The sequence below is a fragment of the Kogia breviceps genome, chromosome 9, assembly GCF_026419965.1.
Source record: "Kogia breviceps isolate mKogBre1 chromosome 9, mKogBre1 haplotype 1, whole genome shotgun sequence".
Taxonomy (NCBI): Eukaryota; Metazoa; Chordata; class Mammalia; order Artiodactyla; family Physeteridae; genus Kogia; species Kogia breviceps.
This window is the reverse complement of record NC_081318.1, coordinates 69,581,417-69,602,997: the sequence shown is the minus strand read 5'-3', so window position 1 is coordinate 69,602,997 and position 21,581 is coordinate 69,581,417. Positions and strand designations below refer to the sequence as shown.

The following is a 21,581-nucleotide window of genomic DNA, read 5'->3' as shown; positions in this document are numbered from 1 at the left end:
TCAACTAACATCATGATGATTTGTATTCTATAAAAACTATAACCCAGGGCTTCCCTGGTGGCGCAGTGGTTGAGAATCCACCTGCCGATGCAGGGGACACGGGTTCGTGCCCTGGTCCGGGAAGATCCCACATGCCGCGGAGCGGCTGGGCCCGTGAGCCATGGCCACTGAGCCTGCGTGTCCGGAGCCTGTGCTCCGCAACGGGAGAGGCCACAACAGTGAGAGGCCCGCATAACGTAAAACAAACAAACAAAACTATAACCCAAACACTCACATAGAAAATAAGCTCATGGGACTTCCCTGGTGGTGCAGTGGTTAAGAATCTGCCTGCCAACGCAGGGTACACAGATTCGAGCCCTGGTCCGGGAAGATCTCACATGCCGCAGAGCAATTTAAGCCCGTGAGCCACAACTGCTGAGCCTGAGCTCTAGAGCCCACATGCCACAACTACTGAGCTCACGTGCCACAACTACTGAAGCCCGCATGCCTAGAGCCCGTGCTTTGCAACAAGAGAAGCCACGGCAATGAGAAGCCTGTGCACCCCAACGAAGAGTAGCCCCCGCTCGCTGCAACTAGAGAAAGCCCACGCACAAAGACCCAACACAGTCAAAAATTTAAAAATAAATAATAAAGATAAATTATTAAAAAAATAAAAAGAGAAGAAGCTCATGTCCCACCAAAATGGAAAAGCTCCACGGTTTAAAATAGAATTTAACAAAATTGTATGTAAAGTGGTAAAACAAAATGGATTTAAGTATTTCACATGTCATCTAAGAGACTAAATTTCTTGGATAGTTTAGAAGATAAAAGAAGGCCATAAAAATACTAAAACAATCCAATCAACCAAACATTAGAAACCAGGTACTTTATTAATGAAATAAACATTTTGGAATCAATTTCTACTTAAGTCTAAATGGAAAAGTTTAATTGAAAGATTTTTAAATCTAACATATTAGATAAATATCACCCCACCTCACTTTATTAATCTTCTAACTGCCCTCGTGCTCTTTTCATATTCCACCCCTTACTCCCAACCAGACTCTGGGTCCAAGTGCGACAATAGGCTAGTAGCATTTAAGGGTCTCATGGCTACTGTGCATTAATTCTGCCACCTGCCCTGCCCACCCTGAGTAGATTGACACCTTGCGTGTTGTCTTCCCTCGTATTCTTCCTTAATTCTCTCCATTCTGGAAAGTGTCTGATCTACCACAGAAGGCCGTACCTTCTAGTTGTCCCTACTAGTGGATGCCTGTTCTCAACTAGTAATCAAGAGATTTGGCCTGATACTCTATTCTTGCCTGTTCTTCTGGTCTGGCTCATCTTTGAAGTATGATAATCTGCCTTTTGTAAGGCATTTAATATTACTAATATATGCTACACATAAAATAACTATGCTATTCAAACAACCTTGACATTTTAAATATGGATACTCTAAAGTGGAGTCAATCTTTTTCTATAAAGGGATAGAAAGAAAATATTTTAGGCTCTGTGAGCTACATGGTCTCTGTTCCAACTACTCAGTTCTGCTGTTATAGCCTGAAAGCAGCCATAGGCAATATATAAATAGGTGGTCATGGCTGTATTCCAGTAAAACTTTATTTACAAAACAAGCAGTGGGTCAGAATGGGCCGCCAGGTTGCAGTTTGCCAACACCCATCCTGGAGGGTGTACCCAACAGAACTATCTGTGACCGTGAAAATGTTCTATATCTGCACTGTCTAATAGGGTAGCCACTAGACACATGTGGCTATTAGACCCTTAAAGTGCGGCTAGTGTGACTGAGGAACTAAATGTTTAATTTTATTTAATTTTTATTAATTAAAATTAAAATTGAAATAGCCAACGTGTCTAGTGGCTATCATATCAGGCAACCTAGTTCTAAAGCATTCCCTATGGCCCAACACACAAACTTGATAAAAAGGTGAAAACACACTCAAAGAATAGGAATTTTTTAATTAACATTTTTCAAATAAAGTAGCTCTGCAGAGCATTTTACCCAAATTTCAAAACTATGTGGCTACAGCAGGGAAGAAAAGAAAAAGTACCAAACTTCAAAGTGAAACTCTCTTTGTACCATCAATATTACTTAAGATAAAGGGAAGAGAGAGACTTCAGATTCTAAAATAATAAAAATTATAGGGCAACAATATTATCCCCAAAGTATAAAGTGTGTCATAAAGATGCAATAACACCAGCACACAAAACTCAAAATATAACTGACCCACTTTACTGCAACGTTCTCAGGATGTACTCTGTGTTTAGGAGCAAGTTTCAAAAACTACCTTTTATTCTATATTTCAAATGGGTAAAATAATTTACCATAAAAGAAAACTAAAAATTGCCCATAATTATAAAATATTCTCCTTTCCATTAAAGCTAAAACTTCAAGAACAAACATCATAAACTCCTGTACAAAAAAAAGCTGTCATATCTAGGAGTCACTTGAGTTGATAAAACATTGTAGCATCCTTCTCTCAAAAGAAAAACAAAATTAAATTGCTTTGTGAAACTTTAAATTATGAACATTCTAAAGCGATAAGCTAAATATTTGCCTATAATTACACTACACAATTTTGTTGCCCAGAATAACATTAGCTTGTTCAATATCCTTACCATGATTTTGTAACAGCCTCTCTGGACTCAAAATCACCCAGCCTCTACAACAAACTTCGCTATAGCTCCTAGAAAATTCTATCTAAGTTTCAGTATTTATAATTGAAAAAACATTAAAAATTTAAAATAATAGCATACCTATAAAAGAAAAATGTTTCTAAATAAATTCAAATATTTCTTTAATACAAAAATATTACTGTTATATTCATATCTTCTTTATTCTTATAATTAATGATATAAAAGAACAAAGATATCTTTCTTAAAAAGCACAAAACTTAAACTACAGTTCTCTCCTCAAAATTTTACAACGGTAGTTTGCAGCGAGGGACATTAATGGTAGGAACTTAAATTGTGCTAAGCAACGACCTTTTAAGAAAGAGGGATCAAAGCCCAAAGGAATTGTGTTGTGAAAACAAGTACACTGAGTTAACTATATTCATCTAAATCTGCCTTAAGAAGACATAAAAGCATCGTGATTAAATTTTCATTATAACATTTCCAAATTTATTTCACTTTTTAAACTTTATCTTATTTTTGAATAATGATTCTTGCTTCCCTTTAAATAAAAATATTCCAGAAATTACATTTTACATATTAATGTACAACCTCTTCACTGAAATAGACAATTACATAATGTCACTTATTTCATCTCAATGAAGTTATTTTCAAAAACTTTCAAGAAGTATAAATTAACTCCGAAATAGTTTCACTCTGCTTATCAATTCATGTCATCTACTCAAGGGACTCCATAAGCAGTCCCTGGGGCAAGCACATGTCCTTCTCTGGGCCCTTCCACTTTCCCCAGTTGGGATCTCTCCCAGGCCCTTCTCTTCCCCCAACAACTGACCAGCCCCACTCAGCTTCCCAGATGGTCTTATCTTGCTGATGTCATTCTTATGTCTCAACACTTTGAAAAACACAAACACACCTTCAACTACACACACTGTACAGACTTTGGCTTTTAGAAAACTCATCCCTCAAACATAACATTTCAGGGTATCTTAATAGCAAAATGCTTAAAACCTCTGTTCTAGTTAAGACCCTTAGAACTTTTGTCTGCAAGACAACAGGATAGTGATAACAATTGCATACCTACGATATTTCAAGTTGTAAATTCAGAGAATTTAGAGGAAATGGTGGCATGAAACAGAGAAATATCCAATGATTAAATGTCTAGTTGTGGTTTAAATATATTTATTAATTTATCAAGTATTTTAGGGGGGGCTTATTGTGTATCAGGCATTGTACTAGAGCACTGGTTTCACTCCAGGGTTAATTTTGTTCCCCAAGGGACATTTGGCAGTGTCTGGAGACATTTTTGCTTGGAGAAGGGGGGTGCTACTGGAATCTAGTAGGTTGAGGCCAGGGATGCTGCTCAACAATCTACAATGTTGTAGGAGAGCCCCCTACAACAAAGGGTTATCTCGCCCAACGTTTCAATTGTGCCAAGGTTAGAAAACCCTGCATTAAAGAGGAAACAAAGGTAAGCAAAGCCGGAGATGGGCCTTGCTCTCAAGAACTGAAAATTGTGCACACAGGTCTAATCACATCAGAGCAACAACCAGGCAGATATTTCCTTGAAAGACTTATTTCTGTTTGCCAAACATTAATGTCAATTGTAGACAAAACAAATGCATCACCGAGTAGCTCTGGTAGGGGGTGATGATAATGGGGAGGGGCTAGGTATGTATGGGGGGAGAGGGTATATGGGAAATCTCTGTATGCTTCTCTTAACTTTGATGTGAACCTAAAACTGCTCTAAAAAAAAAATTAAGTTAAAAAAAAAATCAGCAGGGAGTGGTGTCAATGCCAGAGAGCAAGTCAGTTGATTAAGGCTAATTTCATATCAAACACAAAACTGATGTGAGTGTTTATGACTATCAGTACAAATAGAAGACTAGAAGATAAGTTATTATGGCGAGGGGGACTAAAGTCTGTTACTCTCTTCTTAGCATTGTAATCAAGGAGGAGAAGATGACAGAATCTTCTGGAAAAAAAAAAATAACACCCTAGACTGGTAACTAGTGGGAGAATGTTGCTTTGGAGCAATGGCTTTTACAAAATATGGGAATGAAACTTCAGGAAGTTCAAAGGTGGTGATTGACAGGAGTCCAAATGTCTTCTCACTTGTGAGTTCTCTCAACCAGGCCATTCCGGCCCCCATCCTCCCAGGAGGGGACCTGCCCAAGCCTGTCTAGCACATGAAGCTTTATTTGAAAGGTTACACACACACAGAAAGTTACCTACCATACACATGCCTATTTCACAATGAGGACAGCGTGAAATGGATAGAAATGCCCAAGCCTAGCCTGAGACTTAATGGAACACAGCACACTGATGATATGAAACTGTATTCCCAGATACAGTTTTAAAGAAGTGAGTTACAGAAACTCACATTGAGAGAGAGAGAGAGAGAGAGAAGACCAGTGCCACGTTACAAACTTTCAAGTATACTTTTTCAAAAGGCCTAAAATCATTCATTTGCATTCATTTATTAAACATACCTCTATCTGGTACTGGTCAATAGGGATGCAGATGGGACCAATCAGACAAGATACATAGACAAGATGCATGGTGCTCACTTTCTAGCAGGTGAGGTTTGACCCAAGCACTGCACAAAAAAACCTGGCAGTGTGAGTTAAGAAGAAGTAATGGTCTCCAGTATGTTAAAGTACATCACATGATGAATTTGAGTTGCTGTTGTGTTTATTAATGCTTTAACAATTAAACGTGTGTTGCATTTGTTTTTTACGTTTTAACTTATAATGGATATCCATGAGGTATGGAACACTTTGAAACCTGAAGAATTAAACCTAGACCCTCATCTCACACTCTGATAAGGTTCTGAGATGTCACGCCACTTGCCTGAGGTCAGGCATTCCATTCTAACCTCGGTGATAAAGCAGAGATCAAAGCAGAAAAATCAGGCCCTCACAAACACAGAATGGTCAGGGCCAGAACCCGTCAACTGTCTCCTTGCAGTGCACGTCTCCAAAGAACCAACTGAACTTGTTGGGTAACCATTTATATGATTCTTGAAGGCAGCTTTTTTATCATTTGCCTCATGAATTTTATGGTTTAGAGTTAGAGAGTGAAGCATAAATATTAATTTTAACGTCTAGTTCAGCACTTGGTTAAACTGAATTAGCATATGTTACCTCCCAAATACCAAATAGTTCTCTGTGGAGTTCTAGTAAGGAAAAAAACATTTGTCATTAGCAAGAGTATTTAACAGAAATCCTGCCTCTTAAGGACATGTAAATAGTAGGAAATTTATGGCTCCATGGTTTCTGGTACTACTGGAGCTGGTTCTCAACTTCTTTCCTGCAGAGGCTCAATGCTAATGTAAACACCATCTCCACACTCCTCCACGCCTATGTGGCGTCCTTTCCTATAGCCAGCAGCTTCCTCTGTACCAGCAATGTGGGCTTCTCCTTCCTGTTTACAATAACCCCATTCTATTACCTTGTATACTGAGAAAAACATATGTCATGTTCTCTTTTTTCCTTAGAAATCATCACAAATCCAGGAAGCTGTTGACATCGGTTCGAAAAGCATTAACGTCTTTTGTGTGAATATGCAAAAAAGAAGAGGATACAGTAGGATATTATAAAACTGCACACCCCATGGTGGCTTATGATATAGTCTCCATAGTGCTAAGAGTTAATATTCCTTACTGTTACTCACCTCTGCCTAGCACTTTTCTTGAGATTTATTTAGAAGTCCTCAAAATAACAGTACATCTAACAATTATTTTTTGAAAGTCCTCTTCTAATAAAAATAAGTCAGACTATGAAAAGAGGAAACACAATTCTACACATCTCACAAATTTGTTATTATTGTTTTCCTACTAATATATTATTATATATATATAATTAAGAGAATTAAAGATAACAAAACAAAAAACACCAAAGGATACACCTGAAATTAAAAAATCAAGAAAGAACAATGAAAGCATTGTCTCTTTGGAATTTGCCAAAAGAATGGTTCATTCAGTGAGTTACCTAAACCTTTTATTTCCAAAGCAGTTTACAAATATGACTATCAGAATATTTTTTGGCACTTTTCACTCAACACATGCCAAATTTAGAACAGGCCAAATTATTCCAGTTGGCATTTAACTGCCTAAAAGATACTTGCTGAAGAGACCCCTGGCCCCAACATAGACATCAGAATGAGTTAAGAAAGAATAGTATTCTTGTGTTTACTGCTGATACTGGTATACAGCAGATTTTTTAAATTTAGAAATTATTCTAAATTGTGTATTTTTTCCCCTAATAGATACAAAGGAAAAATGCTGTGGAAACTCCTAATGACAACCACAATCCCGCATTAAAATGATTCACATTAGCCTGATTATTAGATCCCCAAGATGCATCTCTCAGGTTTAACTGTTTCAGCCATGTCTTTATTCCATTCATGAATAAAAGTAGAAAACAAAAAATCAGAACAGTCCAACTGGAAAAAAAAATCAAACTGAGAGAATAAAATTCCTTTAAGGCACTATACAGATAAAAACAGTTCCATGGATCATATTTTACTTGCAGAATAAATTTCACAATTTCCTACTCATTTTATTTTCTAGCTATTTTGGCTATTGATATTCTAGCTATTTTGGATAATTTCAAATTAGTTTGTATTCAAGGGCAAAATATCCGAATAAGTATATGATTTTCTCTTCCATGGTTTCTTTTTATGTCCTTTATTAACTTTCCTGCTACCACCAATTCTGAAGATACTGCTTTATAATTTTCAGTTTAGTCTAAAACATGTGATGTCATAAATTACTTGAGAGCAAGAACAAAGTGTGCTTTAAAATATAATCTACCACTTCTATGATTTTTTAAAAGTTGACATATTGAAGAAAACGTGCCTTTGAATGAAAAAATTTCCAGTTCCAATACCATTGGCCAGAAAATTACAGCCAATATTTATTTTATAAATATTTATAACATGTTATAATATTTTATGGAGTTGTTTTCTTGGGGGTTGTTCTCCGTGGAATGTTCTCCATTTTCTGGTTCGCCTGCCCAAATTCACCAATCCTTCCAGACTCTGTTCAGAATCTCACTTTCTCTAGTCCTCCCACTGAGCTCCACCCATTCTGGAATCTGTACTTGTGACTGTACTGCTCTGGTTGGGGACTGGAGAACGCTGTGTGCGGAAGGGGTCATTTGAGCTGAGAAGGATTGGAGTAAAATGTGATATGCAGGAATGGGTGGAGGAGGGCATTCTGGGAGCAGGAAGCCAGTGGGTGGGTAGGGAGTAACCACATTGTTCACATTAGAGCTGAAAGACTGGAAGGAGCCGGACAGCCACCTGAACAGGCAAAGGGAAGTTCTCAAAGGGGTCTAACCTGTCGGCTGACAGAGGCAGGGGAGGGCTTTTGGATGATGACTTTAGTCCCTATTGTTTCAGGGGCTGGCGGGTCTCCTAAAGGATAGTAGAGGCCCTCTTGAGGAAAAAGATCATGTCTTATCATTTGGGATTCGCTGAAAACAACAGATGCATACCTACCAAGAACTTTCTTATTATTATAAAAAAAGTTAATCCTGATTAATATTTTTTTAAAGTTAATCCTGAGATAGAATTACTAGAATTATATCTTTTATGAAAGTCTCTCTTGAAAAATAAATCTCTTCCAAAATGTAGGAAGTTGGGCTTATGGCAAATACTAATGTCTATACAATTTTACTTTAAAGTGATTTCTTAACTAGGCCTGTAATTGTGTTATTCATCTTCTTCTCAACTGTAAAAACAGGTAGAATTGGCCCTAAAAATAATAATTAATTTTTATATAACATTTTATAGTTCACAGGGGATCCTCAAGGATACTCAAAGTCATCCTGTAAGTTTGGTTAGTATCCCTGTTTTATATATGAAGAAAGTGAAAGCAAGAGACATTGCCTTGGAAAAGCCATCTCATCATGGAGTCTTGGTTTTCCCACTCTAATTCTCAGAGCTATGGCTATGCTTGGCTGTCTCCCAGGGCTCATCCATAATCATTTCCTACCAGGTCAGAAGAGGCTACTTAATGGGACTGCTTTACTCCACAATCAACAGACCAGTAAGAGATTTTACTCAGAGGCTGATGAATGTAGTTTCAAGGGCTGCTCTGTCTGCTAGGTCTTTTTAACACAACCCCGCAATAGATAACCAAATAACAAGAGATAAAAACACCAATTTTCTAGCTTAAATGTATTTATTGGGAAGGTGAATGCTACCTTTTCCCTTCTGATGCAAAAATAGCTTTCTATTTTTAATTATTGGAACTGTTTTACTATACTCAGAGATAAGAGGCACCAGCCTCGAGTTTTAAATTCCACAGTGACATAGCTAATATAAATATATATGAGTTGAAGTTGGATATACACTAATGTGTGCTTCAGCATTACCTGGCAATGAGACTGGATTGGCTACATTGTCCTTAGACACTGTGAAGGCTTGGCTTTGAAGCTTAATTAAATATTCTTTAAGAATGTTTCAAACCAAATCTGGGAAGAAATGTTATAAACGATACCAAAAAATTCCATGTTGGCTTCTGGAAACATTAACACTTCATAAGTCCAAAACGTCATAAAAGAAACATAAACATCAAGACACGCAAGTTATAAAGTTTTAAGAATTCAGAAAGCAGTTGTCAAAACAAGCATTTAGTTAAGCAAATTCTGAGGAAGGACGTGCCAGGCACACCTGAGTGTGGTCCTCATTTTCATGCAGTGAGATACCTCCTCTAACTATTGCTCATGACATTACCAAAGTACTTCTTTTTTTGGAAATGCCTTCTGACTTGATTTATGTGACACAGAAGAAAATCAGTATCTCCACTTCATTCATGTCTTGATTTTCTCAGTTAAACGAAATATATTTGCACCCCTTGTTGAGACGTGTCTGCAAATTACTTTGTCAGGGTCTAAAAAAGATGAAGATTAGCTGCCAGTAGGATATTCATAAGCTTGTGACACAGCACTGAGATATGCCACCTACCTCTTCATTTTGTGGAGAAGTTAAAAGGTAATGTGAACAGTTTATGGAAATGCATTGTTCACAAGACAGTCTTTTGCAGATTTAGGTGTAACTGTTTTAACATTAAATGGATAACCGCATAAGCTCAACTCTAAGATTAGAGAAAGAGCATTTGTAGACACATTGCTTTCTCTCTCTCTCTCTTTTTTTTTTTCTGGTTTAAACTACCACGACAATTTCTTAGGGTCTGTAATACTTTCAGATTTCCTTTTTAAAACTTCCTTATGGAAAATCTCAAACATATCAAAAGCAGAGAGAACAGTCTAATGAAGTCAATGTACTCATTGCCCACCTCAACACTTAACAACACGGTGAACTTTGTCTCATTAATATTCTTACTCAGTCCCTGTCCCCCACTGTCACAAAATTATATTGAAGCAAGTCTTAGATGTCCTACCATTTTCCCCCCTTAAACAATTCAGTACATATCTCTAAAAGATAAGGGACCTTTTAAACATATAACCACAATATTAGTTTCAAAGAAAATAAAAATCCTTAATATCATCAAATATTCACTCAGTCAAGAAATGTACCTAAGAAAAGAAAGTTAAATGTCAAGGAAAACATTACCCCAAAAGTTACAACACTCAAAAATGAGCTATTCCCCTGCAATAAAAAGTAAACGGCATTCTCTTAAAGCACAGAGCTGTATGTCAAGGGTTTCAAAGAGGGAGTCTAGGAATGGTCTGCAAAATTTGTAACGTGCATATGAACAATTTTTTTTTCTTGGTTGGTAGCATTCATCAGAATGTCAAGCAGCTTGAGACCGAAAACATTTAAAGACCTTCTGCCCTTGGTTATGATTTTGTGTGCTTAGGGCCACATCACCTCACATTGTCAGGAAGGATTAGTCACGAAGGGAAACAAATCCACCTAAAATAACTTGGAGATCAAACTGAATTCAACTCAGCATGTACTGAGCACACACTAGGTGCGAGACACGGGGTCACAATCTTGAGAAGCGAAGGTAAACTAATCCTAGTTAATTTACAGTCTAGAAGGAGAAGGGGTCAAACAGATTAACAAAAACTGAACTAGGATGTCATGAAAAAGGTGCCTGCTTTAGGTTATTTTCATGGGGATCCAGATGAAGAAGCAAAGATGTTAATTTCGGGGTGCACGGCAGGGGGGTGGGGGTGGGGGTGGGGACCAGGGCTCCTAGGAAGATAGGAGAAAATTAGAGGATGTCAGCAACTGTACCAGCAACTCCTGAGGAAAGATTGTTCTTATCTCCCTTGCTGAGGGACAGGAATAAAAATGTTTACTAGGGCCTGTATTCCCCTCCTGGATGGGGTGGAAGAGGGGACCATGAAAGTACCTTGAAAGCTGACAGAAACTTCATCAGATCTGGGAAGGAGAGAAAGACTCGGTAAAGAGGGAAGGGAGGTCACTCCAGGAAGAGAAAAGCAGGAACAAAGGGGTGGAAACTACTGACATGTTAGGGAATCAGCCGTGAGGTGACCTTAGAGCAGAGTATGTGGGAGGGGCTGGCTGACTGGAAATGCCGGCTGGGACCAGAGGTTGGAGCCTCCCAGACCAAACGTGGGCTGGTGGAGAGGAACCAGAAGTAGGAGACCAGAGCCTCTATTCTGCGGCAGGTGGAGAGCCATTGACATGCTTTAAGTGAATCAGTTCTGTCTTTACAAAGTATGTCTCATCCTTGGGTGGATGATGAGTGCTCAGTGTATATTGGTGGTGGTGCCTTGAACGAGCTGGATGGAAAGCAGGCTACTTAGGAATCCACTGCAACAGGCCAAGAAACGTCCAGGGTGGTAGCAGTAGAAAAAGGGATGATGGGGACACATATAAGAATTTCGGACATTTCAGAAATCATTATTTTTTAAAAGGAGAAGAAAGAAACAGAGACCAAAGCAACATATAAATTCTAGTACACACTGTGGAACAATGTGTTAGTATGCTCTCATTTCTGTAAAAAAAAAGTGGAACTATACATAAAAGCTATAAACACATACAATTTCCCAGAAAGGTATGAGAAAAATAGACACCATGGGTTGTAGGGCATGGAGAAGAAACTGCGCAAAGAGGTTGGAGAGTCTTTTGTACCTTTGGCACACTAAACCACATGAACGTGTTATCTATTAGCTAAAGAATATATAATTTCCCCCTCACTGCTAGCCACAGAGACAGAGAACAATGAAAAGCGAAAAGGTTTTGGAGACAGATCTAGGTTCCAATTTTGGCTCTGATACTTCCAAACTGTGGGTCTGTGGGCAAATTAACTTCTTTTTGTTTCTGTCCTCTTATTTTCAGAAACAGGGGTAATACTGGCTAATTCCTAGGTCGCTACAACAATGATTAAACAAATCCTATAACAAAGCATCTGGTAGAACATTGGCACAGACTAAGGACCCAATGAGTAGTAGCTATTTTATTACCATCAAAACTTCTTTGATGTGAATACATTCTTAACACAAAAAAAGTTCCTTGATCTAGTCTAAGGTATGCTCATTAGCTAATCTTATTCCTACATTAAATATTAACACTGTCCAAAAACGATTAATGGAATCCATCTGATGAACACAATCCATTACGTTACTGTTTCGAGAAATTTAAACTTAACATATTATTTATATGCATTTCTGGGCAGATGTTAGCTTTTTTACTTTAAATGTCATTGACTCTAGCTTTACTGAATTCAAGTATTCACAGAGGACTAAATACCAACGAGGAGCCATAAGGCACCGGGAAAATAGATAATAAGTTGCTATCCTCGAGGAACTGACAACTTCAATGAGACAAACAGGTGTGACCTTCAAGTAACCATGACCCCAATTTGGCACAAGAGATGGAAATACTGGCAATAAAGCACCCAATTCTGTAACATCCCTTGTAAAATGTTAAGTCCCATGGTAAGGAAAGGTTACTCCGCAAGCATTTTCTTAGGTTTCTGGGTTTCTTCTTCATGATACTGTGTTTTCAATCAGTTGTAATTGTGGCAATAGCAGCATTCTACGTTTTACAAAAGATGGGTCACTCAAAAGCCTTACTACTTGTTTGAACAGTCACATCATTATTAAAGCATTCCCAAACAAAAGTTTCTTTGTTATACATTGCGATGAATAATTTCAAACCATTTTCATGTGATATGTTCTGGCTCAGATCTGCCCCAGCCTGTAAAGATGAAGCCTTAGACAAGAAAACATCTGGGATTTGGGGGAAAAAATTTGTTAAAGGCAGGAAATAATGAACATCTTCCAGGATTTCAGAAGTGTTAGTGAATGCTTCCAAGAAATGAAGGCGTAAGGCCAGAGGAAAATACACTTCACTTCATATATGGCACAGCGGGGAGAAAGAGTGATGGTGTGGGGGGGATGCTTAACAAAAAAATCTACATAATTATACAAATATTTCTCTTTGAAGCAGATGCATCTTGGGAGAAACACTAATACTAGACTGTAGAGAAGCAACAGTAAACACTAATTTCTACAGAAGCTTTCGCTGATGCTGTAAATATGTTATGGATGCGCACCAGGGAGGAACGACTGACTTCGTATTAGCAAGCAAGTCCTGTCTCTGAGCCACAGGAGGGTACACGCTTGTATTTGGCCCCTAGCTTCCTATAGTGAAAGCCTGAAGCTACATATTACAGTTGAATGAAGGTTGGATTAAGAGACTAATCTAATGCTATATATAGACAGCAACACCAATTTAATCTCCGCCCCTTCTCCCTCCCCTTCCTATTTCCATAAATCTCAAGATCTGAGTTACAAAGAGACTGGGAACTCTAGAAGAGAGAAGAGGCCCTCCCTCCCCCCTCATCCCCGGCTGTCTTTCATAAACGAAGTATTAGTTCAAGTGTAAATTGCTTCCAAACATCCTTAACGGGCACCACAGAGCGATCAGATCCGGTTTTCTTCTACAGCTCCCACAGACGCCAGAGGAGATGACAAGTGGGGGTGGTGGGTGGAGGGGTGAGGAGGGCAGGTTGCCAAATGAGAACTACCTTCTCCCGAGACTACTCTCACATGCGTTCATCTCGCTCGTAATGGGGAGCTCTCCTCTCCACCCCACCCCGAGTCCAAAGACTCACGCTGGCTTCCCCGGGAGTTACATCTGGAGGTGCCACGCACGGGACGATGGGCACCCGCCACTTCCCACCTCGTGGCCGGCGCCTGGCCGCTCTCGGTCTCCCGGGATGGCCAAATGTGGCAAGTGGCGGGTCTTCACTCCGGGGCACTGATACGCGGTATAAGTGATGGTAATGGGGTGGAGGGGCTGCTTCCCCACCGAGAGGAAGGAAGCCGCCCCAGCAGGCACATGCTTCCTCAGGGCCAGCTCCGGTAGGAGGGAAGCTCCCGGTGGGGCTCTGGCTCCCGCTGTCGAAGGCTTCCCGGCTCCCCCCCTGCCCTACCTGGGCTGCTTCTCACCTGTCCGAGGAGGTAGCGGCGACGCGCGAGGCTGGGGGCTGCAGCGATTCCGGCAGCGGCGATGGCAGCGGCGGCAGTGGTGGCGGCAGACAATGGAGGAGTGAAGGACAGACACATTGACACAGACACACGGAGCTCGGCGAGGCCCCGCCTACCACGCCGCCCCGCCTCCCAGCCCGCCCCCGTCCCGGGCCGCTCCACTCCCTGGGAAATGAAGGGGGGTGTATAGCGAGAGCATGCCCCTAGCAGAAACTGCCGAACACAGAAATTCCAGAAAGAGAATTTAAATACTGTGTGTCCCTAAATATCTGCACCGGAAGGGATGGCGGTGGGAGACGTGTAACAGGCATTTAATTCCCCCCCTCTGATTTTCTCCATTTGGTTTTTCCTTCCCAGACTGTTCCAATGCGAGAGTCTCGCTGCCGACTCCTGCAGCTCCTCCTCCCGGCCGGGCCAATGACTCACGGGGGGCGGAGACTACCGCTGGGCCTGCAGAGACTGCCCGCCCGGCTCGCCCGAGCTCGCCCGCTGCTCGCCAGCCCCCAGGAGGGTGGAGAGAATTCGAACGCTTCCGCGGTTGGCTACTTAATGTCCTAGTCTCAAGTTGCCTAACCTTGCGGCTGGCGTTCCTAATACAGATACGTCGTTTCTTTTTAATACTCCCAAAGAAACAATAGCTGTCAAGCTGGCGGAAGCAATGGTTCACATAAAGAAAGGCGAGCTGACCCAGGAGGAAAAGGATCTGCTGGAAGTCATCGGAAAAGGTGTGGGTGCTGGGCTGCGGCGGGGGCGCTGCCTGCCTGGCCCGGGAGGGAAGGGGGGCGTGGCGGAGCCCGGGCGGCGCCCCCGGCCCGGCTGACCCTGGGTTGCGGTTTTGCGAGGCTGACATCCTGCGACCGGTTAACAGCGCTCCTACCTTTGGTGTGGGACCGGTTGCGGGGGCGGAGAGGTGGGGAAGGAGAAGCGCCGCTGGGACTGGAGCGGAGGTTGCAGACGTTCGTCTTCTAAATCAGCTTTTGGAAGGGTACACATTTCCAGGCTCCACTTCGGATGATAATGAGCGACCCGGGGTGGGGCCTCAGAATGTGCATTCTTCAAAACTCCTAAGGTGATTTTGACCACAGTCCGTCCGGGCGATAGTGGCCTGGAAGTTTCAGGTTCTTAAATCGGTGTCTAAGGGCCGTTTCGACTTCCGGAGGCCGAAAGATCTGGATTCCTTGGCTGTCCCCGCCCTCGCTTGCGGCGGGTGGAGGGAGCTCCTAAGGAGAAGTGGTTCTTTACAAGGGCACAAAACAAGGTCTGTAATTTGCCGCATTGAGGCTTCTGAGTCCAGGGCCTCCCTGGCTTCCTTCCAGAAGCCCCAGGCCGCCCCCAGAAACTCGCAGAACAGCGAGGAGGTTGCGGAGGCGTCGACACCGCTCTGCGCTCTTCGCAGGGCTGCGACCTTCTAATCGCGCTCTTCCGCGCTTTCCCTTCCATTCTTCCAACGCGCGTCCCACTTCCGCCGCTCCGGGTCCTAGGGAGGGAGATGCAGGCCCCGGGCACGAGCCAGAAGCCATATTTTCCGCTCCGTCCCCGAGTGGACGTCCCAGAAGAGTTCCCGAAGTCCCGTTACCTGGCAGGTGACAACAGCGTGACTACGTGGCTTCTGCACTGTCACGGCGCGGCGATACTGGTGTGCGGGAACTGCGGGCATTGTTCATGTGGCTGTTTTAAGCTCCCTCGAACGGCAGAGGAGCCAGTCATTGCAACATAAAACTTCCCAATTTCCAGTCTTTCTTTTTTTCTAAGGAGCCTGGCTCCCATCTGGACCTGCAGAGAGAAGGGCACATATATTCTTTATACTGACAAGAAAAGTCTAAGCGTAAAGGAGAGAAATATCGGATTGGAATTCAACAAGTGCTTATGAGCTGAGCCCACCCCATCTGATCTCGACAGGTTGAACTCAGGCACAGCTGTAATTTGCTATGATGTATTCTTTGCCTAGAATTGTGGGACTTGGAGTTGGTGCAGATTGTTTGTTCTGCACGGTTCTCGCTGACCTGTTTGGCACTGCAGTCTCCTTTTTCTGCCTGTCTCTGGTTCATGTCTCCGTGCCTTTGGTGGCCCTGGGATTCAGCTCAGCAACCATGTGAGTCTCAGCTCTGTGCCAGGTACAGTGCTGGGCAAAAAAAGGAGACAAAGCATCAACTTATAATCCACCAGGGATGCAAATTCTGTTTTTAAGCAGTCCAGAGCTCTCACCATCTCTCAAAAGTGTAAAAAAGTGAGCAGTTTTATAAAGGCGATCTCTGAAAGCGGCAGGTGGTGTGTGTGGGGACGTAGGGAGGGAATCCTTGGATACATTATTAGGTGTCCACCAGTTTTTATTTTTAAATATTAAATAAAAGAATTAATGTGAATTTTGCCTGGTTAGCACTGTGATTTTTTTCTGGGCCCACATCGTGCAACAAATTACACAGACACTGTTTCACCTATTTAATTGGTCCAAGCTGATGAGAAAAGAAGTGAGATAGACATAGTATGTGATACATTCTTGTCAAGTGAAGGTCTGTGGGACATTTCCATACTCTTAAAAAAAAGTAATGGGAGATGAGAGAAAGTAACAATCGTAGCCAACCTTTACTGATTGTTATTTGGGGCCTGGCATAATTCTTAGCACTTTACATATATCCGTGAGTTTAATCTTGATAAGCTAGGAAATATTGTTAAGCTACAGCATTATGAGGGACAGCATAGGATGGTAGTTAACCTTTCAAGTCTGATTTGGAATCCTACCTCATTCATTTGCTGGTGACTTGGCCTTGGGCAAATTACTGTTTCTGAGCCTTAGGTTCTCCATGTGAAAAATGGTACCCACCTCACAACATTGCTATAAGGATAAAATGAGTTAGTATGAGTAATGTGTTTAAAATACTGTATTGGCTATTATTATGGTAAATATGGCAGTCTCTACTTGATAGGCAAGAAACCAAGAAACTGAAAAGTTCAAATAGCTTGCCCAATATAATACAGGTAATAAGTGGCAGAGCAGAGATATCATATGGCCCACAGTCCTAGAACTATGCTGGACTTGAAAACAAACTAAACAAAATGAAAAAATGAAACCAGCACCATAGTCCATACCATATCTTATTCACTTTGAGAGGCAATTTAATTGCAGCAAAATATTTTCATCTGTCAAGTTAAATTAAATTAATTTTAATTGTAAATGTTATTGATTTTGTAGTCTTGTGTGCATTTAAAATGTGTAAAATAAGTTTTGGCTTACAGTTGTACGAAGCTCATAAACAATTATATTCGTACTTATAAGAAGCAATTTTCTTTAAAGGAGATGAGTAGAGTTCTGATTTTTTTTCCCTTCGGTACATTTCTCAACTTTGAGAAGCACTGGCTTACTCAGTACTAGTACGTGGAACTAATGATAAGTTTCCAGCCACGTGTGACCTGTCATCTTGGCCAATCTGAAATAAACTCAGCAAATTGTTGAGTTCTCCCTCCGGCTAACCACTGCCCTTCAGAAGTTAAGCCGATTGTAAGTGGGACTTACAGTCCAGAGAATACCGCACATTGCTACTGGACACTTTTAGACAATTTCTTCTTCTGAGTAAATGCACATTCTATGTATTCTACAGGTTGTTTATTTGTTAGAATGCCAAAAAGAAGTTCCAGATGAAACTGAGAAGCTGTTTCTCACATATCCATTTAAATCAGTCACTGACAGCATCCATTTCACAACATTTCAGAAGAGAAATGAAATCACTTAAGCCCAGTTAACTGGGTTATATTACATGGAGATTGACCCATTCTTCTAAGCTCTGATATCTTTTTCATTAAACACTGAGGAAGCACTATTTCAAAATAAATTAAACTTTAAGAATATAAACCAGAAAGTCTTTCATTACTTATCTTGTTTAGTACTTGAAATCCCTGGGATCACTGTTGCCGATTTCACAAGAAAGTAACATACTTATTTTTATTATTATTAATATTTGTGTTAAAGGAGATGCGAAGCAGACTCGGACAATAAGGTTTATTCTACCAATTTTATTGGAGTATAACTAAAGTGCGATAAATGGTACATATTTCAAGTGTACACTCTTTTAAAAGTCAGTTTTGACATAAGTATACATCCACAAAACCACTGCAATCTAGACAATGAACAGTTCTATCACCCTCAAGATGTTCTACATACCCATTTGTAATCTGTCACTCCCTCCACCCCTGTCTCCAGGCAACCACTGATAGATGTCACTATTGATTAGATTTCTCTATTCTAGAATTTTATGTAAGTGGAATTATACAATAAGTATAATAAATATTCCTTTTTTTTGGCATGACTTATTTCACTCAGCATCATGATATTGAGGTTCATCCATACTGTACCAATAATTTGTTTCTTATTTTTTTCTTTTATTTCCTATGTATGGATATACTACTATTTGCTTATCTGGTGACACTGATGGACATTCCAGTTGTTTCCAATTTGGGACTATTAAAAGATCCTGCTCTAACGTCCTGTGTAGTTCATAATGTTGTTTCTACTACCTCTGGTATATAGAAAGATTCAGGTCTACTAATAATTATAGCATAGAGTTCAAAGACATTTAAATTCAAATACGTAGTTACCATTAACTATATGACTGGGCGGGTTTCTTTTTTTTAATTGCCCTGCGATTGGACAGATTTACCATACATTGTTAGCCACTGGGCTAAACATTTTATAGAATGATGGCCTGTTATCTAATATGAGCCTAATGTTTATGATTGCAATCACCATCCTTTCCCTAACATACAGCAGGTTTTGGCATGATCACAATTCCTACAGTATTCTCCCTTTATTGCATAAACATCTCTCAGTCAGATGGAAAATAACTTCAGTTATTCCTCAGTGGATATGGGGTTCAGCTGAAGCATCTTCCTCAAGTGAAATTGGTGTGCAGGAGTTTGTTCTAATTCCTTTCCAAAGATGTTTGAGAGTCTCTGGTGAGAAGCCACAGGTATGGATAAGCTTCCCTGCACAACTTGCTTGCATGCTTGAAGGCTTTCCCCTCTCCCTCTGTAGCCATTCAGCCAGTGATGCCAACTGCCCTCAGGTGGAGTGTGGGATCAGACAAATGAACTAGTGGCAAAATAGCTGCTGTCATAATTCGGGGCCTTGTAAATCACTCACTTGACATTTCCCCAGCTGAGCTATTTCTCTATCAATGTAGGAGACATTTCTCTATCTCCCCTCTGTTGGTGGGGGGCACTCAGACCATGTGCCTACGAAGCAGGTTGGGTAGAAAGAAGCAGGCTAAGCTTGATTCTGCATTCCACCTTTAGCTCTGGAAGAATTGCAAAGTTTAACACATTCTTGAACTATAATTCTAAATTTAAAGACAAGAAATAACTCCTAGTTGAGGATGCTTCTATTCTTTTATGTCCTTTTAGAGGAGAGGCTTATCTCATCCTTTCTCCCTGAGAACATGCAATTTCATTATCCTGTTCCCTGTCACACCAGAAGTTTTTTGGCAGAACATGTGATTGGCTCCTATTAAGGATGATAATAGCAACATTCTCTCCTGCAACTATGCCTTAGTATTCCTTACAGAAGGCTGGAAAACCTGATAGTTGTGGCCCAATTACAGCTTATTTACAAATTTACAGAGACTGACCTTCAGGTTTACATCAGATGGCTTTCAGTATGAGAGTCTGAATACTGACCATATGTCACTTTTATATAGTACCAGGCATAAAAGATACATTTATCTCAGCATTTCCAAACCAAGAATTCTATTAGGAGCATGCCATCAATTCACAGGACGTAGTGGTGAGAAGGTATATAAATAATGACTGTATTTTGAACTGTTATTACATTGACTGCAATTTAAGCTTTAGATGGTGGTTTGGATTAGATGCCCTTTAAGATTTGTTTCAGTATTAAAAGACTTATGCTTTGTGGTTATTGTATTACTGTCAAAAGGAAAATGTGGCCAATTTAATATACTCTAAGGCCAGTGGAAGTAAAAGCAAGATGGAGCTATTTTAGTCTATATGAATCTGTTCTCTGGGATAATTACTTAGCGGAATAAACAGTATGCGATTGATGCTTTATTTCTTAGCAACCTGACCTGACTCATCTTAGTTTTACAGATAACCCTTTAAAGTCTGTTTCCTGGGCTTCCCTGGTGGCGCAGTGGTTGGGAGTCCGCCTGCCGATGCAGGGGTCACGGGTTCGTGCCCTGGTCCGGGAAGATCCCACATGCCGCGGAGCACCTAGGCCCGTGAGCCGTGGCCGCTGGGCCTGCGCGTCCGGAGCCTGTGCTCCGCAACGGGAGAGGCCACAGCAGTGAGAGGCCCGCATACAGCAAAAAAAAAAAAAAAAAAAAAAAAAGTCTGTTTCCTTGACGTTAGATTTTCTGTTCTAAATATTTATAACCTTTGCACTTTCTTTCTTTCTTTTTTTTTTTTAAGGTACTGTCCAAGAAGCTGGAACATTGTTAGCCAGCAAGAATGTTCATGTCAACTGCCTGGATGAGGTAAAATTTAAACCATTTAATAAAGTTTTACTTCCTATGAGAATGGATAATACATAAAATCTGATAATAAGTGTTGTTTTCTAGCATTTATGCTCAGGTTATACTAAGCTCTAAAGCAAATGTCAGCAGACAGGTTGCAAAAGACAAATAAGGATGTAAAAACATGTTTAATTTTACTGGTAATCAAATAAGTGACCGTTAAACCAATTCCATATCATTTCTTGTGAAGTGTGGAAAACATTGGACTTTTATATGCTACTGGATTAGGTGTAAATTGGCCTCATATTCTGGAGAAAATTTTAGAATATTTCTCATTTTTAAATGTACATACCTTTGATCCAGCAATTCTACTTCTCGGGAGGGTTAACTGACCTAAACTCTAGAACAATAGCAATCCAGAATAACTTTCTGAGATGGTAGTTTCTCTTCAGAGCTGTGTCCAGTATGGCAGCCATTAGCCATGTGTGGCTAGTAGATACTCTATTATACAGGACAGTTCTAGTACTAGAACATTAACTGAATTTCAGTTTCTCATGCAGCAAAGGAGGTGTTTTGTTAACCCTTTACCCACACATGGGTAGTAAAGTTAATATTAACCAAAATAAAGTTTAAAGCAAAAAAGCAAAAAAAAAATGAAGACGCTTTCTTATAGAAAGTTGATAAACCACCAGGAATATACCAGCCTTAAACCTTCACTAATAATCTTATAAGCTTTGAGGTTCGTAAAGAAAAAGATATAATTCAAAGGAGAAATTTGTAAGACCACAATAGCATCTTTTAGAAAATGATAAGTTAAGTAGAAAAAAGTATTCAAGGGATGGAAAATTTGGATAACCTAACAGTCTATGCACTTTATATAAGATAGAAATAGTACATCTCCATTTACATTTAACACTGTTAAAAATTGGTTTATGTAATATACTTTTTTTTTTTTTTAGAAATGAGTTTTTTTCTTTAAAAAAAAAAATTTATTTATTTATTTTTTGGTTGCGTTGGGTCTTTGTTGCTGCCCGCGGGCTTTCTCTAGTTGTGA

The 21,581-nt window shown here is 40.3% G+C and overlaps 2 protein-coding genes across 5 annotated transcripts in view; one reads left to right on the top strand and one right to left on the bottom strand.

Annotated features, from left to right (window-relative positions):
- BZW2 (basic leucine zipper and W2 domains 2) overlaps positions 1-15,984 on the bottom strand; it is a 59,507-nt gene extending 43,523 nt beyond the window's left edge. The window contains exons 1-2 of one of the 3 annotated variants that reach the window (XM_067042601.1): positions 14,944-15,984; positions 14,028-14,065 (exon numbers count right to left, since the gene is read on the bottom strand). Coding sequence is in view for 1 of the 3 variants with exons in the window: in XM_067042600.1 (XP_066898701.1) it covers positions 14,944-15,059 (116 nt within the window). In the remaining 2 variants the exon portion in view is untranslated. Of the gene's footprint in view, positions 1-14,027; positions 14,175-14,943 lie in introns of those variants that run through there. The other 2 variants (XM_067042600.1, XM_059074980.2) reach the window with 2 other exon arrangements.
- The window catches only part of ANKMY2 (ankyrin repeat and MYND domain containing 2), a 33,457-nt gene continuing 26,344 nt past the window's right edge, over positions 14,469-21,581 (top strand). The window contains exons 1-2 of one of the 2 annotated variants that reach the window (XM_059074974.2): positions 14,469-14,791; positions 20,484-20,548. In XM_059074974.2, the coding sequence (XP_058930957.1) occupies positions 14,725-14,791; positions 20,484-20,548 (132 nt within the window). In that variant the 5' untranslated portion in view covers positions 14,469-14,724. The remainder of the gene's footprint in view (positions 14,792-20,483; positions 20,549-21,581) is intronic. The other variant, XM_067042603.1, reaches the window with a different exon arrangement.